General features: G+C 45.6%; 1 protein-coding gene across 1 annotated transcript in view; it reads left to right on the plus strand.

The window, feature by feature from the left end:
* Positions 1-3478: 3478 nt before the first annotated feature.
* Positions 3479-23205, plus strand: part of LOC310989795 (uncharacterized protein) — a gene marked incomplete at both ends in the record, with an annotated part of 133069 nt that continues 113342 nt past the window's right edge. The window contains 8 exons of the mRNA XM_083976944.1: positions 3479-3529; positions 3791-4140; positions 5808-5869; positions 6127-6401; positions 6888-8485; positions 10364-10537; positions 18049-18222; positions 19269-19442. Coding sequence (XP_083833070.1) covers positions 3479-3529; positions 3791-4140; positions 5808-5869; positions 6127-6401; positions 6888-8485; positions 10364-10537; positions 18049-18222; positions 19269-19442 — 2858 coding nt within the window. The remainder of the gene's footprint in view (positions 3530-3790; positions 4141-5807; positions 5870-6126; positions 6402-6887; positions 8486-10363; positions 10538-18048; positions 18223-19268; positions 19443-23205) is intronic.

The following is a 23205-nucleotide window of genomic DNA, read 5'->3' on the forward strand; positions in this document are numbered from 1 at the left end:
TAAATACAAGATGGCACAGACTCGGTGGGGCGGGACTCGAGCGGTGGCGACCGGAAACGGCTGGTTCTATCTGTTTCCGGTGAGGATTTCCACTGCACAAAATAAAAGGGTATAAATAAATCGACCTAGATAGTATTAATAATCTAGTACAAAGGCTCCAAGGCTTGATTTAATGATCATCTTTTATAAGACTTTTAATGTCTTTTAGACCAGTGGTTCTCAATGTGGGGTCCTTGAAAGGGTTCAAAGTCGTCCCCAACTTTTTCCTCAAAATGTGATCATATTTTCCCCCAGATGTTACTTTTTTCCCCCCCTGAAATTACCTGAATTTTTTCCAAAAATTCATGCCATCGGCAGTAATTTGGATATACACCGACTGTCTCAGAACGGCTATTTCTGGGGTCCGTGGTGTAATTTGTGTCAATTTAAAGCAGTTAAGCGATATTTTTGTGTTAATATTTTTAAAGCAGAAGTAAGCGATCCGGTCGTTTTGGCTAATGCTGCGTTCCAGGCAGGCTTTTGAAACCGTAAATTACAGCTTCAAGTCACGACTTACGACTTTGTAGCGTTTCAGGCAACCCACTCGTGTTTTTCCGACCTGTTTTACCGGTGAAAGTCACTATAACGGCCACTCATAACTTCTGACCCGTGAACTCGCACCAGATCGAACTGGTACGACTTCACAGGTCGGAAAAATACGAGTTACGAGTTTCCTTGAACGCACCATAACAGTCCTCGTCCCTACGTCGCCACATTCACGGCGTCCCTTGGCTGCACACACAGCCCTGCATGCCGTTCTCTCTCCTCATTGGATAAAAACTGTAGGATACGATAAATGTTTTCTCCTGGGCTCAGAGCAGAGCAGAGTGACTGAGAGACCCGTGTTTCAGTCCAAACACTCTATGTAAGTGATTGCTGTGGGAAGATATAACTATTTAAGACTTATATTAACACAAATATATCACTCACTTCTGCTTTAAATAGTTATATCTTCCGACAGCAATCACTTACATAGAGTGTTTGGTCTGAAACACGGGTCTGTCAGTCACTCTGCTCTGCTCTGAGCCCAGGAGAAAACTTTTCTCGTATCCTACAGTTTTTATCCAATGAGGAGAGAGAACGGCATAAAGGGGCAGTCCTCTCTGTGTGTGCAGCCAAGGGATGCGCCTGAATGTGGTGACGTAGGGACGAGGACCAATAGATCCATGACGAGGGCGGGGGCTGCTAACTCCGTCGGCTGACAAGACGTTATGGTGCGTTCAAGGCAACCCGTAACTCGTGTTTTTCCGACCTGTGAAGTGGTACCAGTTCGATCTGGTACGAGTTCACGGGTCGGAAGTTACGAGTGGCCGTTATAGTGACTTTCACCGGTAAAACAGGTCGGAAAAACACAAGTGGGTTGCCTGGAACGCTACAAAGTCGTAAGTCGTGACTTGAAGCTGTAATTTACGGTTTCAAAAGCCTGCCTGGAACGCAGCATTAGCCAAAACGACCGGACCACTTACTTCTGCTTTAAGGTTCCTTGATGTAAATTAAAAAAACTGTTTAAGACACATTTAATAGGCAAGGCAAGGTCATTTTATTTGTAGGCCTATAGCCCGTTTTAACAAACAGTTTGTCTCAAGGGGCTTTATACAGCATCACAACAACATCCTCTGCCCCACACAGACTGAGGAAAAACTCCCAAGAAAACAATTTAAACAGGGAAAAAGTTGGAGAAACCTCAGGGTAAGCAACAGAGAAGATGGGCATTTCATGTTGTGTAGGCTATGTGGCAGTGCGAAGGAGGGCCCAGGCAGGGTTTGAACCCTAGGGCCCTAGTCTCCCAGGTAAGAGTCATGTGCGCTGGCCATTCATCCAAAGGGATATTGCTGGGGCACATGATCAATTGGAGGCATAGTGACAGGACTGTCAACTGTCACATAGCCTACAGACAAAGAAACCGTTTACAACACAGAATATGGGAAAACATGGAAAGATAAGAAATAAGACTGTCAATTATTTTTCATTATATATTAAAGGTGTACAGAAATGGCCGTTTGTCCTGTTTGTCGCGCCGAGTTGTCACGAGCTGCAACACAAGTTTACCCGAGTAAGGAAAACGAATTTGATTGGTCGTTATAAAGCGGGCGGGATATTCAAAGCTTGGGGCGAGACCGAGCTCCGTGTGTGTGCGTGTGTCTCAGACGTTTGAATGACGGATTACGGATCCAATATCAGTGGCTGGTGAATCGTGTACAGGCTGACGTATAATCCGTGCGCCTGCATTATCCAATACGGGGAAAAAAATACACACTTTCATCCTGGATTTACTCAAAAATGGAATTTTGCACAAAGTTTGACCTACATCGTCTGATAGATGAGTTATTATTACACTAATTTTATGACCCAGAGTGGGCTTAAAATCAATTTTCTTTTCTGTACACGTTTAATTTTCTTCAGTAACTGGTTGACAAGAAATTGCAGAAATGATTAAACATTTGATTACAGTGTCTCTGTGTCTATGTACTATCTATACAACCTTAACCCTAACTCAGACAGAGAAGAGACAAATAGGCCTATACAAGTTGTTTGCAGATGTCTGAGCTGGACTTCACTGCCATCCTGTGGTCAGTGTGAGGAACTGTAAAGATTTAATTAAACACAGTTATTGTTTGTTCTGAAAATCAACAAGTATAATTCAACAGTAACTTTCAACATTTGTAAAATGTAAAACCTGCTCCATCCTGTCTTCTCAGACAGTAGCAATTGTGGAACAACGCAATGGGTTGTTTGTCAGAACAACAATACACAAACTCAAAGAATCCACTCCATTGTTGTTTATTATTTAAGCTGGTTTGTATCTGATAAAATGCGTAGGGTTAGGGTTAAAAGAAACACAGGACATTACAGATCAGACAATAATAAAAATGACAGCATGGAAATTTTGGTAATTTGTTTTTAAAAAAAATAACCATTTTGCTCCATAAGTGAAAATCAAATGTTTGAAAATGCCAGTCTTACATTGACTCCAGTTGCTCCCATGAGAGCAGAATTCAAAATGTTCAAAAAAAAGTTGTGGGATGAGATAGGTTAAAAAAGTTTTACAGTAGTTTATTTTTATTTTTACAGTGAATTCTGCAGGTGAGCTCAGCTGGCTGCCTGGCTCCGCCCCGGACTGACTGAAGAGGAACAAGAAAGTGAAAGTATTTAGTTCAGACGCCATTTTAAGACAGCATGAAGGAGTAACAGCTGAGTGAGGTGAGTGTTAAACAACATTATTATTCACCGTTAAAGTCTGTGAGTGTCAGTCCCTGTGAAGTGTGGAGGGAAGAAGAGTCAGAGTGAACTTGTGTCCACACAGAGACACTGAGACTAAAGGGGGGGCAGCAGGAGGACAGCTACTCCCTGTTGTCTCAGTCTGACTCAGGCCCTGTCCACACCGTACAGCCTATAGTCCACACACCGAGACTACTACTAAAACATAGTATGTGACAATATGTGCAGTGACAACCACCAGGGGGCTACAAACATTCAGAGGCAAGAGCAAGTAAATCCAGAGTCTTGATTTATGATGTGTGTATAAGAAACCCTCTTTCTTCTCAATTTCGTTTTTACAAAACATACTTAAATCAATTTAAGATGCATTAGTCGTCTGGATGGCTTTATCTCATTTATTGTTTTAAAATGCACTTTCATGCATGTTTCTGGTTTCCCTCTCAGACTGACTGAAGTCCTGAAGATGAGTGTTAATGTGGAGGAAGAGGAGGACGGACCAGAGTCTCCAGGATCCATCTGTCCGTCTCTGAAGAGTGACCGGTCCAAATTTGATCTTCCAGACTTCAGTCTTGGACCTGGACCTGGACCCACCTCTCCGTCTCTGAAGAGTGACTGGTCCAAAGGAGATGTTCCAGACTTCAGTCTTGGACCTGGACCCACCTCTCCGTCTCTGAAGAGTGACTGGTCCAAAGGAGATGTTCCAGACTTCAGTCTTGGACCTGGACCCACCTCTCCGTCTCTGAAGAGTGACTGGTCCAAAGGAGATGTTCCAGACTTCAGTCTTGGACCTGGACCCACCTCTCCGTCTCTGAAGAGTGACTGGTCCAAAGGAGATCTTCCAGACTTCAGTCCTGAACCTGGACCTGGACCTTCAGACTCCCGGTAAGAGACCTGCTCCAGCCTCTTTACCAGTGTTGAGTGTGTTGAGGTCCTGCAGCTCATAGTGACTGTGAGTCAACAGGAACTGGTTCTTGTGGTTGATCAGTGTCTTCATACTAACTGCTCAGGTCTCTTCATGTTTCTTCTGAACTGATCTGATGAAAGAACGTCTGGACTTGTTCCTCCTCCATGTTCTTCCTGCAGCTGATCAACATGAGCTTTAAAGACGTGGCTGATTCCAGGTGGTTTGGTGAACGTTGATGAGCTGGTTTCTAACAGAGTTTACAGCAGTTTGCAGGATCATTTTACAGCCTGAATGATGAGTTTCACGGGCATGAGTTTTACGGGCAGTTCAGTTTACAGCTCCCAGTTCAATTAAGTTAGAAATTCATTAATTCATTGGACATACAACTCTAACACTCGACTCTCAGTTTTCAGTGAATCAGTTCAACTCATGGTTTCCCAACAGCGATGTCATGTACATGTGCAAATAATAAATATATAAGTAAATAAATAAACGACAAGCACAAACCTACTCATTAAAATTGGCATTCATCAACCTAATAACTGAAGGGATAAAAGAATTTCAGTAGTGATTTGTCTTCCTCAGGGGGGCAGAGGAGCATCGCCCTGGGGGCTTCAGAGTAAATTCATTGCTTCAAGATGCATTTTGCTTTCTGGACCACACATTTTTTTCCAGAGCACACTCAGGTCTGTTAGCTGGACTCCAATAATCTTGGAGCAGACTCTAACGATCAAGACTGTTCTTATCCTTCACTGACTGACCATTGATGGTTTTAGAACTAAAAGAGTTTAGTTTCCGCATCAGGTGGATTCTTTGTTGTCCCGTTCAGAGCTTCACTGTATACATGCGGCTCGCGAGTGGGATCACCCCTATGTTCCCTATGTTCCCTTTTTTAGAAAAAGGGTCCTATGTTCCCTGCTTTTTCCCAAAAGGACATGCAATTTTTGGCCCCATACCTGGAAGTGCAGTTGTGACTTTGCAGATTTTTTCCTATTTCTGAATGAGAGTTGAGTTGTGACTTTGAGTGGGAAGTGTAATTGTCCCATTTGTTGGGTTTAGGCAATGAAGAAAGGAGTTGGTTAAGTTTAGTAAAAAGACCAGGTAGAGGCTAGAGACAAGCCAGATAGAGTCCAGATAAGTAGAGAGAATCAATCGACCACCAACAGCGGGGAATATAGGACCCTTTTTTTGAGAAAAGGTCCCATGTTCCCCGGCAACAGTGGGGAAACATAGGACCCTTTTTTAGAAAAAGGGTCCTATGTTCCCCCATAAAATTGTGAACGTCAACGTGTGAAGATCTAACCTCCATCTGAGCACCATCAGCTGAGACAGAGCTCAGTGGATATGGCTCCACAATTTGTGTGTTTTATAAAAATAAAAAAAATCTTCCATAGAGGATCGCGTTGCCACTCGCATCGGGTCTTTTCAGTTAACAGATATTAATCAGTTAAAGACCTACACTGTTTTCCCACAGCAAGATTAGATTAGATTAGATTAAGTTTATTTGGATATGTTCACAGAGATGATGTTGAATGAGTCAGGAAACAAGATTCTTCAGTGAAAACCAGGAACCAGATCCATCAGACAGATCAGAGATGTGGAGCTGAGACTGTGACATGTTGTTGATCCAGAAATGTCTTGACAGGAGGAAGAGGAGTGGTGTCTCTGACGTCCTGAAGGATCATGGACAAAGACCCAGAACCAGAGGTGAGCTGCAGACAGCCAATCAGAGCAGCTGTGGACAAAGTGAGACTGGACATCTGTCTGCTGATGTGGTCATTAGTGAAACCAGGACCTGTTGTTTTCTCCAGAGTCATTGTTCCATCACACAGCTCTGACATTTAAGATGATGATTCAAACCTTCTCTTTGTTGTCTGTAGTTTTTCTGTAGTTGATGAAAATAATCTGATCAGATTGTCAGACTCTCTGTCTTCAGTCTGACTCTGTCTCTTCTCTCTCAGCAGATCGTGGTCTGCAGGAGGTTTTAGATCAACATAAGATCAGTCTGAGGAGCAGATGTGAACGAGTGACTGAAGGAACTGAGGGAACAGGAAGTGGAACAGGAAGTGGAACCCTCCTCAACAGGATCTACACTGAGCTCTACATCACAGAGGGACAGAGTGAAGAGGTTAATACCCAACATGAGGTGAGACAGCTGGAGACAACGTCCAAGAAGAAGACCCTCCATGACGCTACAATCAAGTGCAACGACATCTTTAAAGACTTACCTGTCCAACAGAGAGAGGACGTCTCTACGGTCTCACCTGTCCAACAGAGAGAGGACGTCTCTACGGTCTCACCTGTCCAACAGAGAGAGGACGTCTCAACGGTCTCACCTGTCCAACAGAGAGAGGACGTCTCTACGGTTTCACCTGTCTCACCTGTCCAACAGAGAGAGGACGTCTCTACGGTCTCACCTGTCCAACGGAGAGAGGACGTCTCTACGGTCTCACCTGTCCAACGGAGAGAGGACGTCTCTACGGTCTCACCTGTCCAACGGAGAGAGGACGTCTCTACAGTCTCACCTGTCTCACCTGTCCAACAGAGAGAGGACGTCTCTACGGTCTCACCTGTCCAACAGAGAGAGGACGTCTCTACGGTCTCACCTGTCCAACGGAGAGAGGACGTCTCTACGGTCTCACCTGTCCAACGGAGAGAGGACGTCTCTACGGTCTCATCTGTCCAACAGAGAGAGGACGTCTCTACGGTCTCACCTGTCCAACAGAGACCCATCAGAGTGGTTCTGACCAACGGCGTCGCTGGCGTTGGAAAAACCTTCTCGGTGCAGAAGTTCACTCTAGACTGGGCCAAGGGCTTGGAGAACCAAGATGTCAGTCTGCTGGTTCTGCTTTCGTTCAGGGAGCTGAACCTGATCAGAGATCAGCGGTTGAGTCTTCTCAGGCTGCTCCATGTTTTCCATCCAACATTACAGAAGGTCACAGCAGAGCAGCTGGCTGTCTGTAAACTTCTCTTCATCTTTGACGGCCTGGATGAAAGCCGACTGTCTCTGGACTTCAACAACAGGGAGGTTGTGTCTGATGTCACACAGACGTCATCAGTCAACGTGCTGCTGACAAACCTCATCCAGGGGAATCTGCTTCCCTCGGCTCTGGTCTGGATCACCTCCAGACCTGCAGCAGCCAATCAGATCCCTCCTACATGTGTCGACAGGGTAACAGAGGTCCGAGGCTTCACTGACGCCCAGATAGAGGAGTACTTCAGGAGGAGGTCCAGTGATGAAGATCTGTCCAGAAGAATCATCTCACACATCCAGACGTCCAGGAGCCTCCACATCATGTGTCAAGTCCCAGTCTTCTGCTGGATCAGTGCTACAGTTCTGGAGCACATGTTGACCACAGACCAGAGAGGAGAGCTGCCCAAGACCACGACGGACCTGTTCTCACACTTCCTGCTGGTCCAGACAAAGAGGAAGAAGAACAAGTACGGTGAAGGACATGAGACGAGTCCACAGGAGCTGACGGAGGCCGACAGGGAAGTTCTTCTGAAGCTGGGGAGGCTGGCGTTTGAACAGCTGGAGGAAGGAAACATCATGTTCTACCAAGAAGACCTGGAGCAGTGTGGTCTGGATGTCACAGAGGCCTTGGTGAACTCAGGACTCTGTACTGAGATCTTCAAAAGAGAGAGTGTGATCTTCCAGAAAACAGTCTACTGCTTTGTTCATCTGAGTGTTCAGGAGTTTCTGGCTGCAGTCTACATGTTCCACTGTTTCACCAACAGGAACACACAGGTCCTGGAGAACTTCCTGGGAAAACAACGTTATGTTTCAAACCTGGATGAGTTCCCGTTCCTACATGGAAATTTAACCCTGTATGACTTCCTGATAGAACAACATGATGATTTAATCCTGGTTAACTTCCTGAAGAGAGCCATGCAGAAATCCCTCAGCAGTAGAAACGGTCACCTGGACCTGTTTGTTCGCTTCCTTCATGGCCTCTCTCTGGAGTCCAACCAGAGGCTGTTAGGAGGTCTGCTGGGTCAGACAGACAACAGTCCAGAAACCATCCAGAGAATCATCAACAACCTCAAGAAGATGGAAAGTGATAAAATCTCTCCTGACAGAAGCATCAACATCTTCCACTGTCTGACGGAGATGAAGGACCAGTCAGTTCATCAGCAGATCCAACAGTTCCTGGAGTCAGAGAACAGATCAGAGGAACTCTCTGAGATCCAGTGTTCAGCTCTGGCCTACATGCTGCAGATGTCAGAGCAGGTTCTGGACGAGTTGGACCTGAAGAAGTACAACACATCAGAGGAGGGACGACGGAGACTGATCCCAGCTGTGAGGAACTGCAGGAAGGCTGAGTGAGTCCAGACATGATGAACACCATCAATTTGTTCTACACACACACACACACACACACACACACACACACACACACACACACACACACACACACACACACACACACACACACACACACACACACACACAGTCTCAGTTTGACATTTCTCCAGTTTCAGGTCAGTTGTGTTTTTTCTCCAGATGTTTTAACACTGTGAGTTTTAAACATGCAGATGTTTCAGTTTGAGCTTCAAGCTGAAGATTAAACAACATGAACAATGTGCAGGTCTGACAGAGTGATGAGGGTCAGGCTGGGTATTGATCACTGATCACCTGAATCCATCCGTCCCAACTCCAGTTTGACTTGGACATGATTGAGACGCTCAGAGAACTGATGCTGTAAATTGTTATTCATTTTTTTTTAAATGATGATGTGAAAAACAAGGTGACATGAAGGACGAATACATTACAAACACATGGACAGACAGTCAGTATTGGTACAAACGACAACAGGAAATTACGTACTGCAGTGATATATGAATGTAGTATTAAGTGTGTGTATGTGTATGCGTGTGTATGGATGAAAGCACCCAAACCGAGATGTGGGTGCTGGTCCGCTGCAGATCTCCTCACTGTGCCTCTCCCAGTCAGGGCAACTCCCAGGCCCTTGGGAGGGGGTCTGCCCATTTAGGGGAGCCCCCCCCCCCCCCCTTTTTTTTCTCCTCTTTCCCTCCCCCCCTCTCTCCCTCCCTCTCCCCTCCCCTTCCCAATTTGTAATTTTCATTATATTTATTCATTTATTTATATTTTGACAGGAAGGGGGAAAGGTTGGGTTCCACCACTCTGCCCCGGCCACTCCATCCGAGGTCCGGCCAAGCCCCAGGGGGACCTTTTGTTTCGTATTATTGACGGGGTGGAACCTTTTACAAGTCTGTCTAGGACTTTGTTCCCTCCTTGTGCAGCGTTATACGCTTTTGTGCTAAATAAATGGACCTGAGCCTGATGTCAACAGATAGCAGATGTAGCAGCAGCAGCAGCTCCACTGTGTGTCAACAGTCACAGCTGCTTCTCCACATCCTGCACATAGATCTGCTTCCATTCAGCTCCACACAGTTTCTACCTGACTGGACACTTGTTCACTAGTCTAGAGGCTGCTGTGTGTGTGCTGCTAGTGTTGTGAGTTTGTGTGTGGTAACACACCTGTGCTTCACCTGCTGGTTCAGTTGTGGCTGGTTGTGAAGCCGAAGCAGCTGCAGCTCCAGTGTAACAGACTGACTGTGTCATGTTTGTGTGTCCATCATCAGCACAGACACACAAACTGTCAGAAGAGTGAAGGACGATCAAAGCAGCTTCTCTCTCTTTTTACTCATCAACCATCTCAGTCACTGTGCAGCCGCCAGCTCTCACACACTTTTAAGGTGGAATGTTTTCTTGTGTGCTGCTCAGTGACCCATGGAAATCAATCATTAGATCTGTGCAGGACACACTTTAGTGATCAGACCTTCTGCTGCTAAAGATGTTTTGATTTTCTTTTACTTCATTTTATGTTTGGAGAAAATCAATGTGTGTGAGTGTTGTTCAGGTGACACCTGCAGCTCTACACCTGAGCTCACCTGACCACATCTACCTGTGTCGGCAGCAGGAGCCTGGATTAAACATCCATCTGGGCTTTGATGAATGGATGTTGGATGGTTCAAGAGGAGGTGGATCTGAATCTGAATGGGTTTTTCCAGCCCAGCCCTGATGAGGATTATTGTTTCATGTCCAACACAAAGAGAGAAGATGAACTGAACCAGAGTGTGAAGAGTACATGTTGATCACATGATGACATGTTGTGTGTGTTTAGTACAAATTGTCTGATTTTACTCTCACACATTTTGTTTCTTCTCTAATCACAGACTTGGTTGGTGTAAACTCTCAGGGATTCACTGTGAAGTCGTTGCCTCAGCTCTGAAGTCCAGCCCCTCCCACCTGAGACACCTGAACCTGAGTGGAAACCAGCTGGATGATTCATCAGCGAAGCTTCTGTGTGCTGGACTGGAGAGTCCAAACTGTAGACTGGAGACTCTGAGGTGAGTTCACTGACTGGAGCTGTTGTAGTTGTTTGAAGCTTCAGCTTCTCATTGGTTCATACATGTCAGGATTTGTGTGAGGATTTTTCTCAAGAAGCTGAAGAGAGAAAACAGTTGAGATGAGTCCAGAGAGAAGAAGGTGAGAGCAGTCGTAGTGTTAGTGATTCAGAGCAGCAGAGAACGAGCTCAGCTTCTACAACTGTTGTTTTCAACTCAGACACTTGTTGTTGAAGCAACGTGCAGCACTGATCTGAGAGCAGATGTTGAGTTGTGGTCAGAAACACAGCAGCTGGTGGATGTTGTGGAGCTGACAGAACCATGGGAGGAAGCATGAGAGGAAGCAGCTGAGATCCACAGAGCTGGCAGCAGAGGCAGAGGAGGCTGGAAAGCTGCGCTCCAGTGGAGGCTGGCTGTAGGGAGCTGTTGGCAGCTAAAGTCTGCTCCCTGGTAGCTCAACTGGCTGGGAGAGGCTGGAGTGTGAAGCAGTAAGTGAAGAGCACGGCACACACTGCAGCCACTTCCTGTCAATGACTGTGAATGCTGAGAATCAAGGTGAGACAGGTGAGAGCAGGGGCCGTATTCACAAAGCCTTTAATTTTACCGCTAGGAGTGCTCCTAACTCGCACTAAAAGTTTTTGCGTAGGAGTTTTTTCTTAAAGCAACATTGCGGAGTTTCAGCGCAGTGCTTCCACCATCTGGTTGAGAAGCGCTATCTTCTGGGGGGAAAAACGAAAACGAAACTTAACAGCGAGCGCATCCAACGACAGTATTTCCCACATGTTTGCAAGGAGACTGTGTGGTGGGTGGTCCAGGGAGGGGGGGAGGGGGTGTGTAGGGTGGGGGGCGGCGGCGACAACGGCGACGACGACCGGAGGAGAACCGTAGTTTCGCTTTACCCACCACGTCTCTCCCTCGAAGCAGAGGGGAGGGGGGAGGAGGGGGGGGGGGCAGTGTTTCGTACCCGTGCAGGGAAGTTACATAGTGCAGTTTCAGCCGACGCGACCCGGCTCAGGCTGCGGCGGCAGCACCATTCATCCTATTAACCATTTTTCTACCATTGCAGTGAGTCTGGAAACATTATTTTAAGGCCGAAAAACTCTGCAATGTTACTTTAACTCATTGAGTGCCGACCACGTAATTTCTCGTTTTTCGTTCCCATGCGTTGAGTGCCAAAAACGAGATTTTTCGTTTTTTGCTTTTTTTTTTAAATTATGAAAATAGACACTTTAATAGACATTATATGTAAATTTGGGGACTCTACGACGAGGAGAACTGAAATAGATGACGATCAAAGTCACATGACAGCTCATGATCTGGAAGTTTTTATCATAACTCGGCTTCTGCAAACGGAGTTCTGCATGCAGATGCAGCGCAGCTGCTCCGCAGCTGCTCTGCTCTCACCTGCGCTGCTGCTCCAGCTGCTCCAGCTGCTCGGAGCTGAACCAGGAAGCTCTCAGCCGACAGTCCGCCCGGTCTTCATCTGGAGCAACACCGTGTCCTCCCCAAAGTCCCCCCGCGGTAAAATCTGATGGTCTCTGGGCCAAAGCAGACCGGCATCACCGACCCGTACCACAGAAGGACCGCGACCACCGGCGGGACCGGTCTTCCCGAGCAGTGTTGGGAGTAACGCGTTACAAAAGTAACGCAATTACAGTAATGTATTACTATTTGCTGTAACGCAGTAATATAACGCATTACAAATAAAATCTCGGTAATATTTTACCCGTTACAATCTAAGTAACGCGCGTTACAACGCACTTTCATAAAAACGTGTGAAAACTTATCAGTCGATCAGGAGGTGATAATCAGTGCAGCAGTAGCAGAGTACATAGGCTAATAGAAATTTTCTCACGTTTACAAAAAGAACACATAAAACAAAAGGAAAGCATAATTCATATCCTACCAGACAGGTCGACTTGGAGCCGCTAACACGAGTGAGTTAGTTAATGCCATGGTAAAAGTTCTTTCATCTCTCTGGGTCACTCCAGCTGCTGTAGCAGTGTGTTTGAAGCGCCGTTATGCAGGCCATGCAGCGCCCACGGTGCGATCCTAACCCCCCTCTCAGCTCCGGGTCCGGGACCGAGACCTCACCTCTATTTTCACCTCGTCTTTGATCCCCTCTCGCCCGGGCTTTTAAATCCGAGTGTGGCCCGAGCTCTGCGCCATAGCACTGTGCCATAGCACGCACCTCCGGTCCAGTGATTGACAGCTGGTGTCACCGCATTTACTTTCTCTCAGATATTCTCCCACGGTTCTTTTTTAACCGTAGATCAACAATATGTTTATTTGCTCCTTTGTATTAATTCATTGGATCAAATGTCATTCTGCGTTTGCGGTCATGCAGCTCTCTGCTCTCCTTCTCTCGAAAGACATAATTACAATGCGTAAAACTGTCATTTCAATCCTGCGTTTGCATGTGCTGTTATTTAGGCAGTTACTCTTAGTAGATTATTCCCAAACGTAGTTTTAGTAGCTGCAGAGGCCTACCTCCCATCGAGCTGGCCGGCTCTCCCTGCCCCCCCCCTCCCCTCACCAGAGACTGCCTTCATCAACTCCTGCTAACATTTCCATATTTCGCACATTCTATGTCTGTAACAACATCTATTGCACGTCTGTCCGTCCTGGGTGAGGGATCCCTCCTCTGTTGCTCACCCTGAGGTTTCTCCAATTTTTCCCTGTTAAAAGGGTTTCCACGGAGTTTTTCCTCAGTCGATGTGAGGGTCTAAGGACAGAGGATGTTGCTACGATGCCATGTAAAGCCCTTTGAGACAAACTGTTTGTAAAAACGGGCTATACAAATAAAATTGCCTTGCCTTGCCTTGCCTTACACATTATACTACATCACCCTCCACTGAACGTATTATCAGCTGCAATGAACTAAACTTTACAGCAGTGTTTTTCAACCTTGGGGTCGGGACCCCATGTAGGGTCGCCTGGAATTCAAATGGGGTCGCCTGAAATGTCTAGTAATTGATAAAAATATTTTTAAAACTAATTATTCTTTTTAAAATTATGATTAAAACAACACACGCAATCCTAAACAACTGTATTCTATACTTGCACTTTCTCAAATTTAAATCGAGTTCCAGCATATAGAAATAGCTGAGCTGGTGCATCTTGATCGACGGGGTCGCCAGAAATTTCTGCTGTTATTTTGGCGAAAGTAACTCAAAAGTAATACACAAGTAGTGTAACGCATTACAATTCTGAGACAGTAATATTGTAATGTAACTAATTACTTTCAAATGACAGTAACTAATAATATGTAATGTATTATATTTTGGATGTAACTTGCCCAACACTGTTCCCGAGCCGCTGTGGCCGACAGACCCTCACGTTCCGTGGCGAGAGGCTGTGACACGGCACGGTGCGTCTGTGTCAGAGTCCTGCACGGGTCCAATTTTGGAAACCCGCGCCCGCCCGACCCGTTGGTTTTTAAGCCCGTGTCCCGACCCGTCACCCGTGATTATTTCTGACTACAACCCGGATCCGACCCGCCCGTCAATATTAAGACCCGTTCCCCGACCCGCTGCCCGTTAGATCGCCGTCATCACCGGCGATAACGGGGATATAGGCGTACTCTTTAGAAAAAAGAAAAGAAAAGAGAGAGAGGGGGAGCCGTACTCTTTCGCGGCAATTTCCGGAACGGAGAATGATAGCGACGTAATTCTTTTTTTAATGAAAGCAGGACACTTCAGCCTTTACATTGTGTTTGTAGCTCACCAGTCAAGCCATGACAGGCTAAACTCCAGGGAAAGCTGTGAGCGGTCACACGAGCGGCCAAAGATCGTTTATTTACATCAAGATGCTTCTCTGTTGTTGTCGTGAGTGATAAAAAAAAATGATTTGCTACGCTGGTTCATGCAGCTGTGCGTGAGTTTTCCTCTGTAGGCCGACACATACACCCGCGTACCCACCCGCGTTCATTTGAGTTCCGCCCGTGCCCGACCCATGAATTTTCACAAGACAGTTGATCCAACCGTTGAACACCGTTTTTGCGGGGTACCCGTCGGATACCCGCGGGGATCCGACCCGATGCAGGACTCTGGTCTGTGTTAGTTGTTTAGTGGCGCCCCCCCCCCCCCCCCCCCCCCCCCCGCCCCCGATGGTGGTTTTGTGAATAGAACAACAATTGTTGTATATATTTATCTTATACGAGCCCTTTGTTCCAGAAATGCGAGTGTCAGAAGAGCGACAGGTACAAACAGAGCACCTTTCATAAAAGACGCTCTATCTCCTTTTCTCGAAAAAAAGGAGGGATTTTGGTGAAACCCAGCCATGTTTAGCTTGACTTTTCTCAGGAACGGAGGCACGTAGAAACAAACGGTTTGTGGTCATTTGAAGCATAAAGTTTGGCCTTTCAATTGAGCTACAGTATGTGTTGGTGGCAATAATATAGAATACACTATGGCTCTACATAAAAAGTAAAAAATTGTCTAAATTGCCGGTACACTTGACTAAAACTTTGGAAAGGAGCGTGGCACTCAATGAGTTAAAAGCTATTCACAAAGCCGCTGAGACCTACTCTTACTAAGGATAAATCACTAAGAGCAAACTAAGAGTGACGCCCCTGGTGACGCCCCCGAATCCCTATGGATTACGTCAATTCTCGTGCACGAATTCGAGGCGCTCAACACGGTGATTGGTTGTTGAGTGCCACATTTTAATATTAATTTTCACATTTGTTGACAGCCCTAATATTATATGGTGATCATAATAATGATGAGAAAAGAAAATGCATTACCCACATTTGTGGCCTATAGCAGGATTTGAACCCGACTGACAATAAGTTTAGTTTACTGGAGGAGCTGCCCTATCACGTGAGCTATTACTACTGGTTCACACCGGACCGTGACGCGGAGCGGCCGCGGAAATCGCGCACGATTCCAGTTCACACCAGACGCTGATTTCTCCGCGGCGGTCTCAGCGCCTCCGCTAGATCGACCGGTAAATCGAGAGCTTTGCCTTTCGGCTCAGCTCCTTCTTCACCACGACGGACCGATACAATGACCGCATACCTCATATAATTATAACACCGTGTGCTGTGGGTCAAACAACTCCCTCCACTTCCAAGATTAATTTCACGTCGTCCTTCACTTGACAACAACTCGCCTCTGCCTCCTCTCTCTCGCTCTTTCCCTGTTTGTTTGTGTGTTTTGACCCCCCGCCCCCCTGCAGCCAGCCCACTCCGTGTCTCCCTATCCTGTGTGTGTGTGTGTGTGTGTGTTTTCATCTCTCTCGCTCTGTTGAGAGTCTGACAAATATAAATACGGTCGCATTTGTCAATCGCTGTAGGCTATTTTATTTTGAAAAGTGCTTTATTTTGGAAAATTGACCGGATTCTCTCGTTGTTTCATGTGTGACTTCCTCGCGGCTCGCGCACAAAATAGAACAGACGCCGAAACGATAACTGCACGGCGCGAGCAATTGCGGCGCGTCTCGTCTGGTCTGAACTAGAGGCTGACATTTTATCAGGATTCCTGATAAAATGGGAATCCCGTGTCCCGCGTGTTCGGGAGTCAATTTATTTTGAATCACGTGATCGGGACGTGACGGGAAAAAATTTAAACGGGAGTGAACGGGACCGGGAGTCAAAGCGCGACATTCAAAGAAGCACAAGCCAGGCAGTGCTACGGATGGTGCGCTCAAAACGGTCCAAAAGTTTTAAGTGTGTGGAGGAGTCAGCTGATGCGGCGGCGGCATAATCTCCACCTCGCATTAAACAGCTGATGCACACTGCACACCCTCGTGATCACTGTCGTGGCTACGTAGCGATGTGTAACCTGTGTAAATCAACATACCGGTAGGCAATTAAACGTTTTCCGCCAGTCAGAGGAGTCAGCTGATGCGGCGGCGGCGTAATCTCCACCTCGCATTAAACAGGTGATGCACACAAGCAAAAAAATAAAGAAAGAAAAAGAGAGAGAGGGAGAGAGAAAGGACGAGGAGGGCGTTCATTATCACTAATTGAAATAACAAAACAAGACGGTAGATGTGTTGATGCCACATCTACCGTCTTGTTCTGTCATTCAGCCTGCAGTGCGCTGAGAGGGGGATTCTGTGTCTGTCAACACAATCGTTTAGGCATGATGACTGTGTTCATAGAAAAAATCGGGAACAGGACGGGTTCGGGAGTGATTTTTTTTTTGACTTTGTCACTGGACCGGGACAGGAATTTTTTTGCGGGAGCGGGACGGGACGGGATTGAAAAAACACTCCCGTGTCAGCCTCTAGTCTTAAATACACAACCTGTTAACTTGGGCGCCGAAGGGACGCTGTCTCCGCTCCGCGGCTATTCGCGGCGCTTCGGCGTCCGGTGTGAACCCGGCGTAACAGACATATGTCTAGCGCACCCACCAACTTTTTAAAAATATTTTTGGCTCACATCGCATGACTGCATCGCAGCGGTCGCAGTTACCTCGGTCCGACCGTTGTGATGCCGATATTGGACAGTTCGTCACCGTCACTACTTTGTGAATAGGTCTTACTGAGTTAGGAGTCCTCACGAGGACTTTTAAGCTCTCCCAGACTTAGGAGCTACTTTTAGGCCTAAAATACTTTGTGAATTACTCTTATTTTAAAAAACTAGGAGTCCTAAATTTAAGACTGACACGCCCACTTTTTTTTAGGAGTTGCTCCTAAATTCGGCCCTTAGGAGCTACTTTTAACCTTAAGATTCTTTGTGAATACGGCCCCAGAGCTGCTAGTGTTGGTCTTGTTGCTGCTGACATGAAGCAGCTGCAGAGGCTCAGCTGGTTTGTTTGGAGGCTCACCAAGATGGGCTGAAGGTTGTTGCTTCATGTGGCGGCTCAGGCTCAGAGTGTTGACTCAGTGCTTGGCTGAGGGCAGGAGTCAGAAGCAGCTCAAAGTGACAGCTGAGCTTCTTGAACGTGGGCTTGTGTGAGCTGTTGAACACAGTCAGTGTGTTAGCAGAGCAGAGCAGCAGCACAGAAGCTGAGTGATGAGCTGCTGTGGACGGGCTCGCCACAAACAACCTGCTTCACACACTTTCAAAACGCCCACGGAGAAAAGCTGACCACGTCGTTCTGAAGATTGTCACAACTTGATGTTGCTGTCAAACAGGCCTGAACTCTGGAGCCGTGTTTGTCGGCCATTGAAGCGGCGTATCGCTACGCACACGCGCACTATGACGCACACTGAATGAGTGCAGATCAGCTGTTGGAGTGAGAAGGAGCTCAGTGACAGAGTCTCTGAGAAATGTGGCTGCACAACATGAGTTTGTCTGGATGGAGCCACAGGTGGAGCTGACAGGTGAAGAGGCGGAGTCACTGCGTCTGTGTTGAAGCAGCAGCAGCTTCTCATGAATATTAATGAGCTGTTTTCTCTCTATGTTGACTGTTTAACCTGCTTCCTGTTGCTTCAGCTGTTGGACTTTGATTTTCTAAACTTGTTCTTTCTGAAGCTTCTTCAGTTCTGAACAGATGATGAGACACTGAACGCTGTCAACAAGGAGCTTTGTCCTCAACTCACCGCTTTTATTCTTTATTCAGATTGCAGCGCTGCAGTTTGTCAGAGATCAGCTGTTCTTCTCTGGTCTCAGCTCTGAAGTCGGACCCCTCCCACCTGAGAGAACTGGACCTGACCTGGAACAACCTGCAAGATTCAGGAGTGAAGGATCTGAGTGGTTTTCTGGAGAGTCCAGACTGTAGACTGGAGACTCTGGGGTCAGTTCACTGACTGTTGTATCTGATCCACCTACAGTGGATTAAAGTGAACTTATAAAAATATACTTTCTTCTGAAAACATTAAATTGAAAAAGATTATTTTCTGTGTTTTCTATATTTAGATTTTATTGAATGTTGAGCAGGACAAAAACAAAAACTCTTCTTCTAAATAATCTGTGACAAATGATGTAAAATGAGTCCAGAAACACAGAGTTGTATTAATTCCTCATTTGAGTCCAGATTTATTTTCCTGTTTATTCAGATTTTTTTAAATCAAAAATCAAAGTTTTACCACTTGACACTGGGTTTCATCACGTCATTGACCCCTGTGCTGTTAGTTTATTGATTTAACCCTGATACCAGTTGATCAATAGAGTTATTGATAATAATAATAATAATAATAATAATAATAATAATAATAATAATAATAATAATAATAATAACAGTGAAGAATAAAAATACTAAGTTAGTGACATGAAATGGTACAAATATAAATCTGTCTAAAAGAATCAGAATCTCTAAATCAGAGAGTTGTAGTCAGTGTTTAGTCCAACAGGTATTGATCAGATATTGATTGTATATTGACAGACTGAGCTGAGGTCAGCAGCAGCTGATGAATCTGTGCTGACATGTGGATGATGTGTGTAGAAGGCCACATGATGAAGATCCACAAGAACACAAGGACAAAGTCCCTCTATTGATTATTATTATTATTATTATTATTTTTTATTTTTATTTTTTAAGTATATTTTTTTTCGGCTTTTTGCCTTTATTTGATAGTGATGACAGTAGAGATAGACAGGAAATGGGGAGGCAGAGAGAAGGGAATGACACGCAGGAAAGGTCTGCCTGACGCGGGATTCGAACCGGGGACGCCTGCGGCGAGGACTGCAGCCTCCACATGGGGTGGCCGCTCCACCCACCGCGCCACGCACCGCCCCCCTCTATTGATTATTGATCAAGACACGTCTGATTATTGATCAGGACACATCTGATTATTGATCAGTTTTCAATGAATTAATCTTCTTCTTTTATTCTTTATTCAGATTGGAGGGCTGCAGTTTGTCAGAGATCAGCTGTTCTTCTCTGGGCTCAGCTCTGAAGTCCAACCCCTCCCACCTGAGACACCTGGACCTGGACCACAACGACCTGCAGGATTCAGGAGTGAAGGATCTGAGTGGTTTTCTGGAGAGTCCAGACTGTAGACTGGAGACTCTGAGGTCAGTTCACTGACTGTTACTGTTGTAGATCTTAGATCTTTGATCCACAACTGAACCTGATTGATCTTCACTCAGAACTTGAATCATTGACTTTGATTGAATTGATTAATGACATTTGAAATAGTGGTTGTTGAATATTTGCAGTTGTTGTGTGAGAATGATTCTTCAGTTTCAGCTCATTTCACTCAGTGGTCATGAATAATGTCTGTTCACTTCAGTTCAACCTTCACACACACTCGTATTTCTCTCAGTCAGACGACTCATGTTTTCTAGAAACTCTGGAGAAAATGTCCAGTATCAGCTCATCAACTCACTTCATCTCTATCACAACAATGTGCACAAGATCCTCACAACTCATGTTTGGACAAAGACACTGAAATTCACCTGTTGAAGAAAAAACTCTTCTTTCTGATCATCAATGAATTTATCTTCTTCTTTTATTCTTTATTCAGATTGCAGCACTGCAGTTTGTCAGAGATCAGCTGTTCTTCTCTGGTCTCAGCTCTGAAGTCCAACCCCTCCCACCTGAGAGAACTGGACCTGAGCATTAACAACCTGAAGTCTTCAGACGTGAAGGATCTGGATGATCTTGTGGAGAGTTCAGACTGTAGACTGGAGACTGTGAGGTCAGTAGGGGGGCGGAGTCAGTCTGTGCTGCTTTCAGCACTATTGGACTAAAGTCAGTGTGAGACAATAACAGAGACAACAGTCAGCCAATCAGAGCAGAGAGAGAGACAACAGTCAGCCAATCAGAGCAGAGAGAGACAACAGTCAGCCAATCAGAGCAGAGAGAGACAACAGCCAGCCAATCAGGGCAGAGAGAGACAACAGTCAGCCAATCAGAACAGACCAGGGGCCTCATGTATCAATGTTGCGTACGCACAAAAAAGTGGCGTACGTCATTTTCCACGCCAACGTTCAGATGTATCAAAAGTGAAATGACCGTGGAAAAGTGCGGTGGCCCACGTCAACTCCATAGCTGGCGTACGCACGTTTCTACTGCTGTTGTTCCTTTGGCGACACTTAGAGGTGAAGCTGGGAAACTGTTAATAATGTGAAAACAATTAGTCCTCAGAGTAATGTGCACATCAGAGACACATTTATGAACAACTAACCCATCCACGTGTTGCAATTAGATAGGTGGATAGAAAAGCATGCGCAAAGTGGTGCAGAAAATAGCATCAGCTTTAGTCTTAAGATATTGCAGATGCTGCAGAGCGAAGTGCACACGGGTCCCGGAGGTTTTTTTTTTTTTTTGCACATGATGACTCCAAGGGCAATTCTCTTGGAACTGAGCACAGTGCGCTGCGACCGGCCTGAGAGCGCGACACGGCGGGGAGCCATGGGTCGCCTCCATTCAGGTGCTGACCACACTGTGAACAGGAAGCATTTTTATACTATAAATGTACAGATCATATGTGATGCGTAAATGCATCACATATTAACAAACATTGTGGCGAGGTGGCTGGTTCAGCGCACGATTCATTCATTCAGCATAGCTGGGTACAGATTACAGGCTGGGACTGTATGCGCGCAAAGTAAATGTATTTGTTTAATTGTCCTATGTAACCCCCCGACCCGATGCACATTGAGCATGTCTGCCGAAATATCACGCCGTCAGTGACTTTCTTTTTGCTAGTTAAACTACACAGACTGTGTGAAGTACTTAATGTCAATAAACACATGTGTAAAGTTGGACATGTGTCTTTATCAGCCTCCCTGGCGCACTTCTGCATTTATTTACTACGCGATCTGTGTATAAAAGAAGGCAAATAAAATTGTAAATCCATTTCACATAATTTAATTAGAGTACATTGTCTGCTTTCATCTGGGATGACAGCGGTCCTCCGCCTCACGTTCACCTTTATATCACACACACACTCTCCCACCCCCTTTGTGATGGTGTCGGAGGACGGCAAAAAAAAAAAAAAAAAAGATGTTTACATGGCTCAACTTTATCGAGGAGCACCTTCAACTCAAATTTGGTTAAATTGCTGTTCCTCACAGTTTTTCATGGTGTTATCTGACCGTAAAGAGAAGGGAATCTTTGGTGCAGGCCTTATTTACATTGATTTGCATATTTAAATGGGGGCGTGGACAGGGAGGAGATTACCACTTCGGCATGTGCGCTCAATTCCACGTTGATTGGGATGTACAAAGGAAAAGTGCTTGGATCCATGCGTACGCACACTTTGATACATCAGATTTTCTTTGTGCGTACGACAGTTTCTGGATTTTGGCGTACGCCATGTTTCAGTATGAAATCCACGCAAGTATTGATACATGAGGCCCCAGATGTTCATCAACACTCAGAGACTCTGTGTTTGAGTGACAACAGTGACTCATCAGTGATGAACCTTCATGACTCAGCACTTTGTTTCCATGGCGACTCAGTGAAATGTGCAGAGTGAACAGACTTGATGCTAAAAGTCTGTGCAGGTGTGTGAGCTTCCTGCTCAGTGTTCACTCCAACACATTAACATGAGAGCTGAGAGGAAGCTGCACAGCTGCTGCACATCTGGACTGAACAGGACTCAAGTCCAGCTGATGGAGTCTCTGATCACTGATCAATCACTGATCAATCACTGATCCATCACTGATCAATCACTGATCTGTCACTGATCAATCACTAATCCATCACCTCTGTCCTCTGCTTCTCTTCACAGCTGGAGATACTACTGATCTTCATCCTGATGGAAGTGAAAAGAACTGTTCACAGAGTCCAGTCCACCATCTTCCCTGTGTGTTCTGGACTGACAGAGTTCATCACATTAACAGATGAAAACTGACCAGAACAAATTGAGAATAATAACTAAGTGACCAAAATAAAATTAGGTTTAAAAAAACTGAATATTTGTTTAATGACCTGGATTATGACAATGGAAAAATTGTATTTGCAACTGAATTAAAGGAAACAGGCTTTGACTTTTCACAATTTCGTAAACGTTTGCATTTTTCTGTATATATTCAGGTCATGTTAAAGCAATACTTACCTTTCTGGAACTTTTGCACATTTCTTTGTCTAAGTTAAAATGCTATTAATAATCTGATGATACATTAAAATGTAAGAGAAACCCAACAGGGTTAAAAACTCATCATTTTTTCATTCTCTTATAATTCTGAGAAAAGTCTGACCAATAATATTATTCGGTCCGATTAATAAGATTTGACGAGCGACCGAACCTACTTAATATGTAATCACTTTATGCACCCCTCTCCTCCTCTCCCCCCTCCCGACCAGGAAGAACGCTTATTGACACAGAGCAGTAGCAGGACACAGAGAGCAGAGGAGACTAGAGTCACAACCATAGACGGTCACAACACACAAGAAATAAGGTTTTTGGAAATAAATAGTTTTTTTAAAAGACCAATAACTGCAGCCGCAGCTGGTCGCGGAGTTTCATGTCTGATATTGTAACGTTGATAGTGATCAGCCCCGAGTGATACGTAAACACAGGACGTCACATGTGTCTATAAAGCATCCAGTGCTAACGGCTAGTAAGTTAGCTATATAGGCTACTGTTAGCTCTGTGCTAACGGCTAGGCTACTGTTAGCTCTGTGCTAACGGCTAGGCTACTGTTAGCTCTGTGCTAACGGCTAGGCTACTGTTAGCTCTGTGCTAACGGCTAGGCTACTGTTAGCTCCCTTAGCTCTGTGAGTTCTCAACGGTCCGGACCCGGTTGAACTCCGGACCGGCGCGGCTCGGTCTGGATTTATTTTGGCCCTGAACCAGCGCATCAGGAGCCCGGCTCGTTGAGAACT

This window comes from Trachurus trachurus (genome assembly GCF_905171665.1).
Source record: "Trachurus trachurus genome assembly, chromosome: 8".
Lineage (NCBI taxonomy): Eukaryota > Metazoa > Chordata > Actinopteri > Carangiformes > Carangidae > Trachurus > Trachurus trachurus.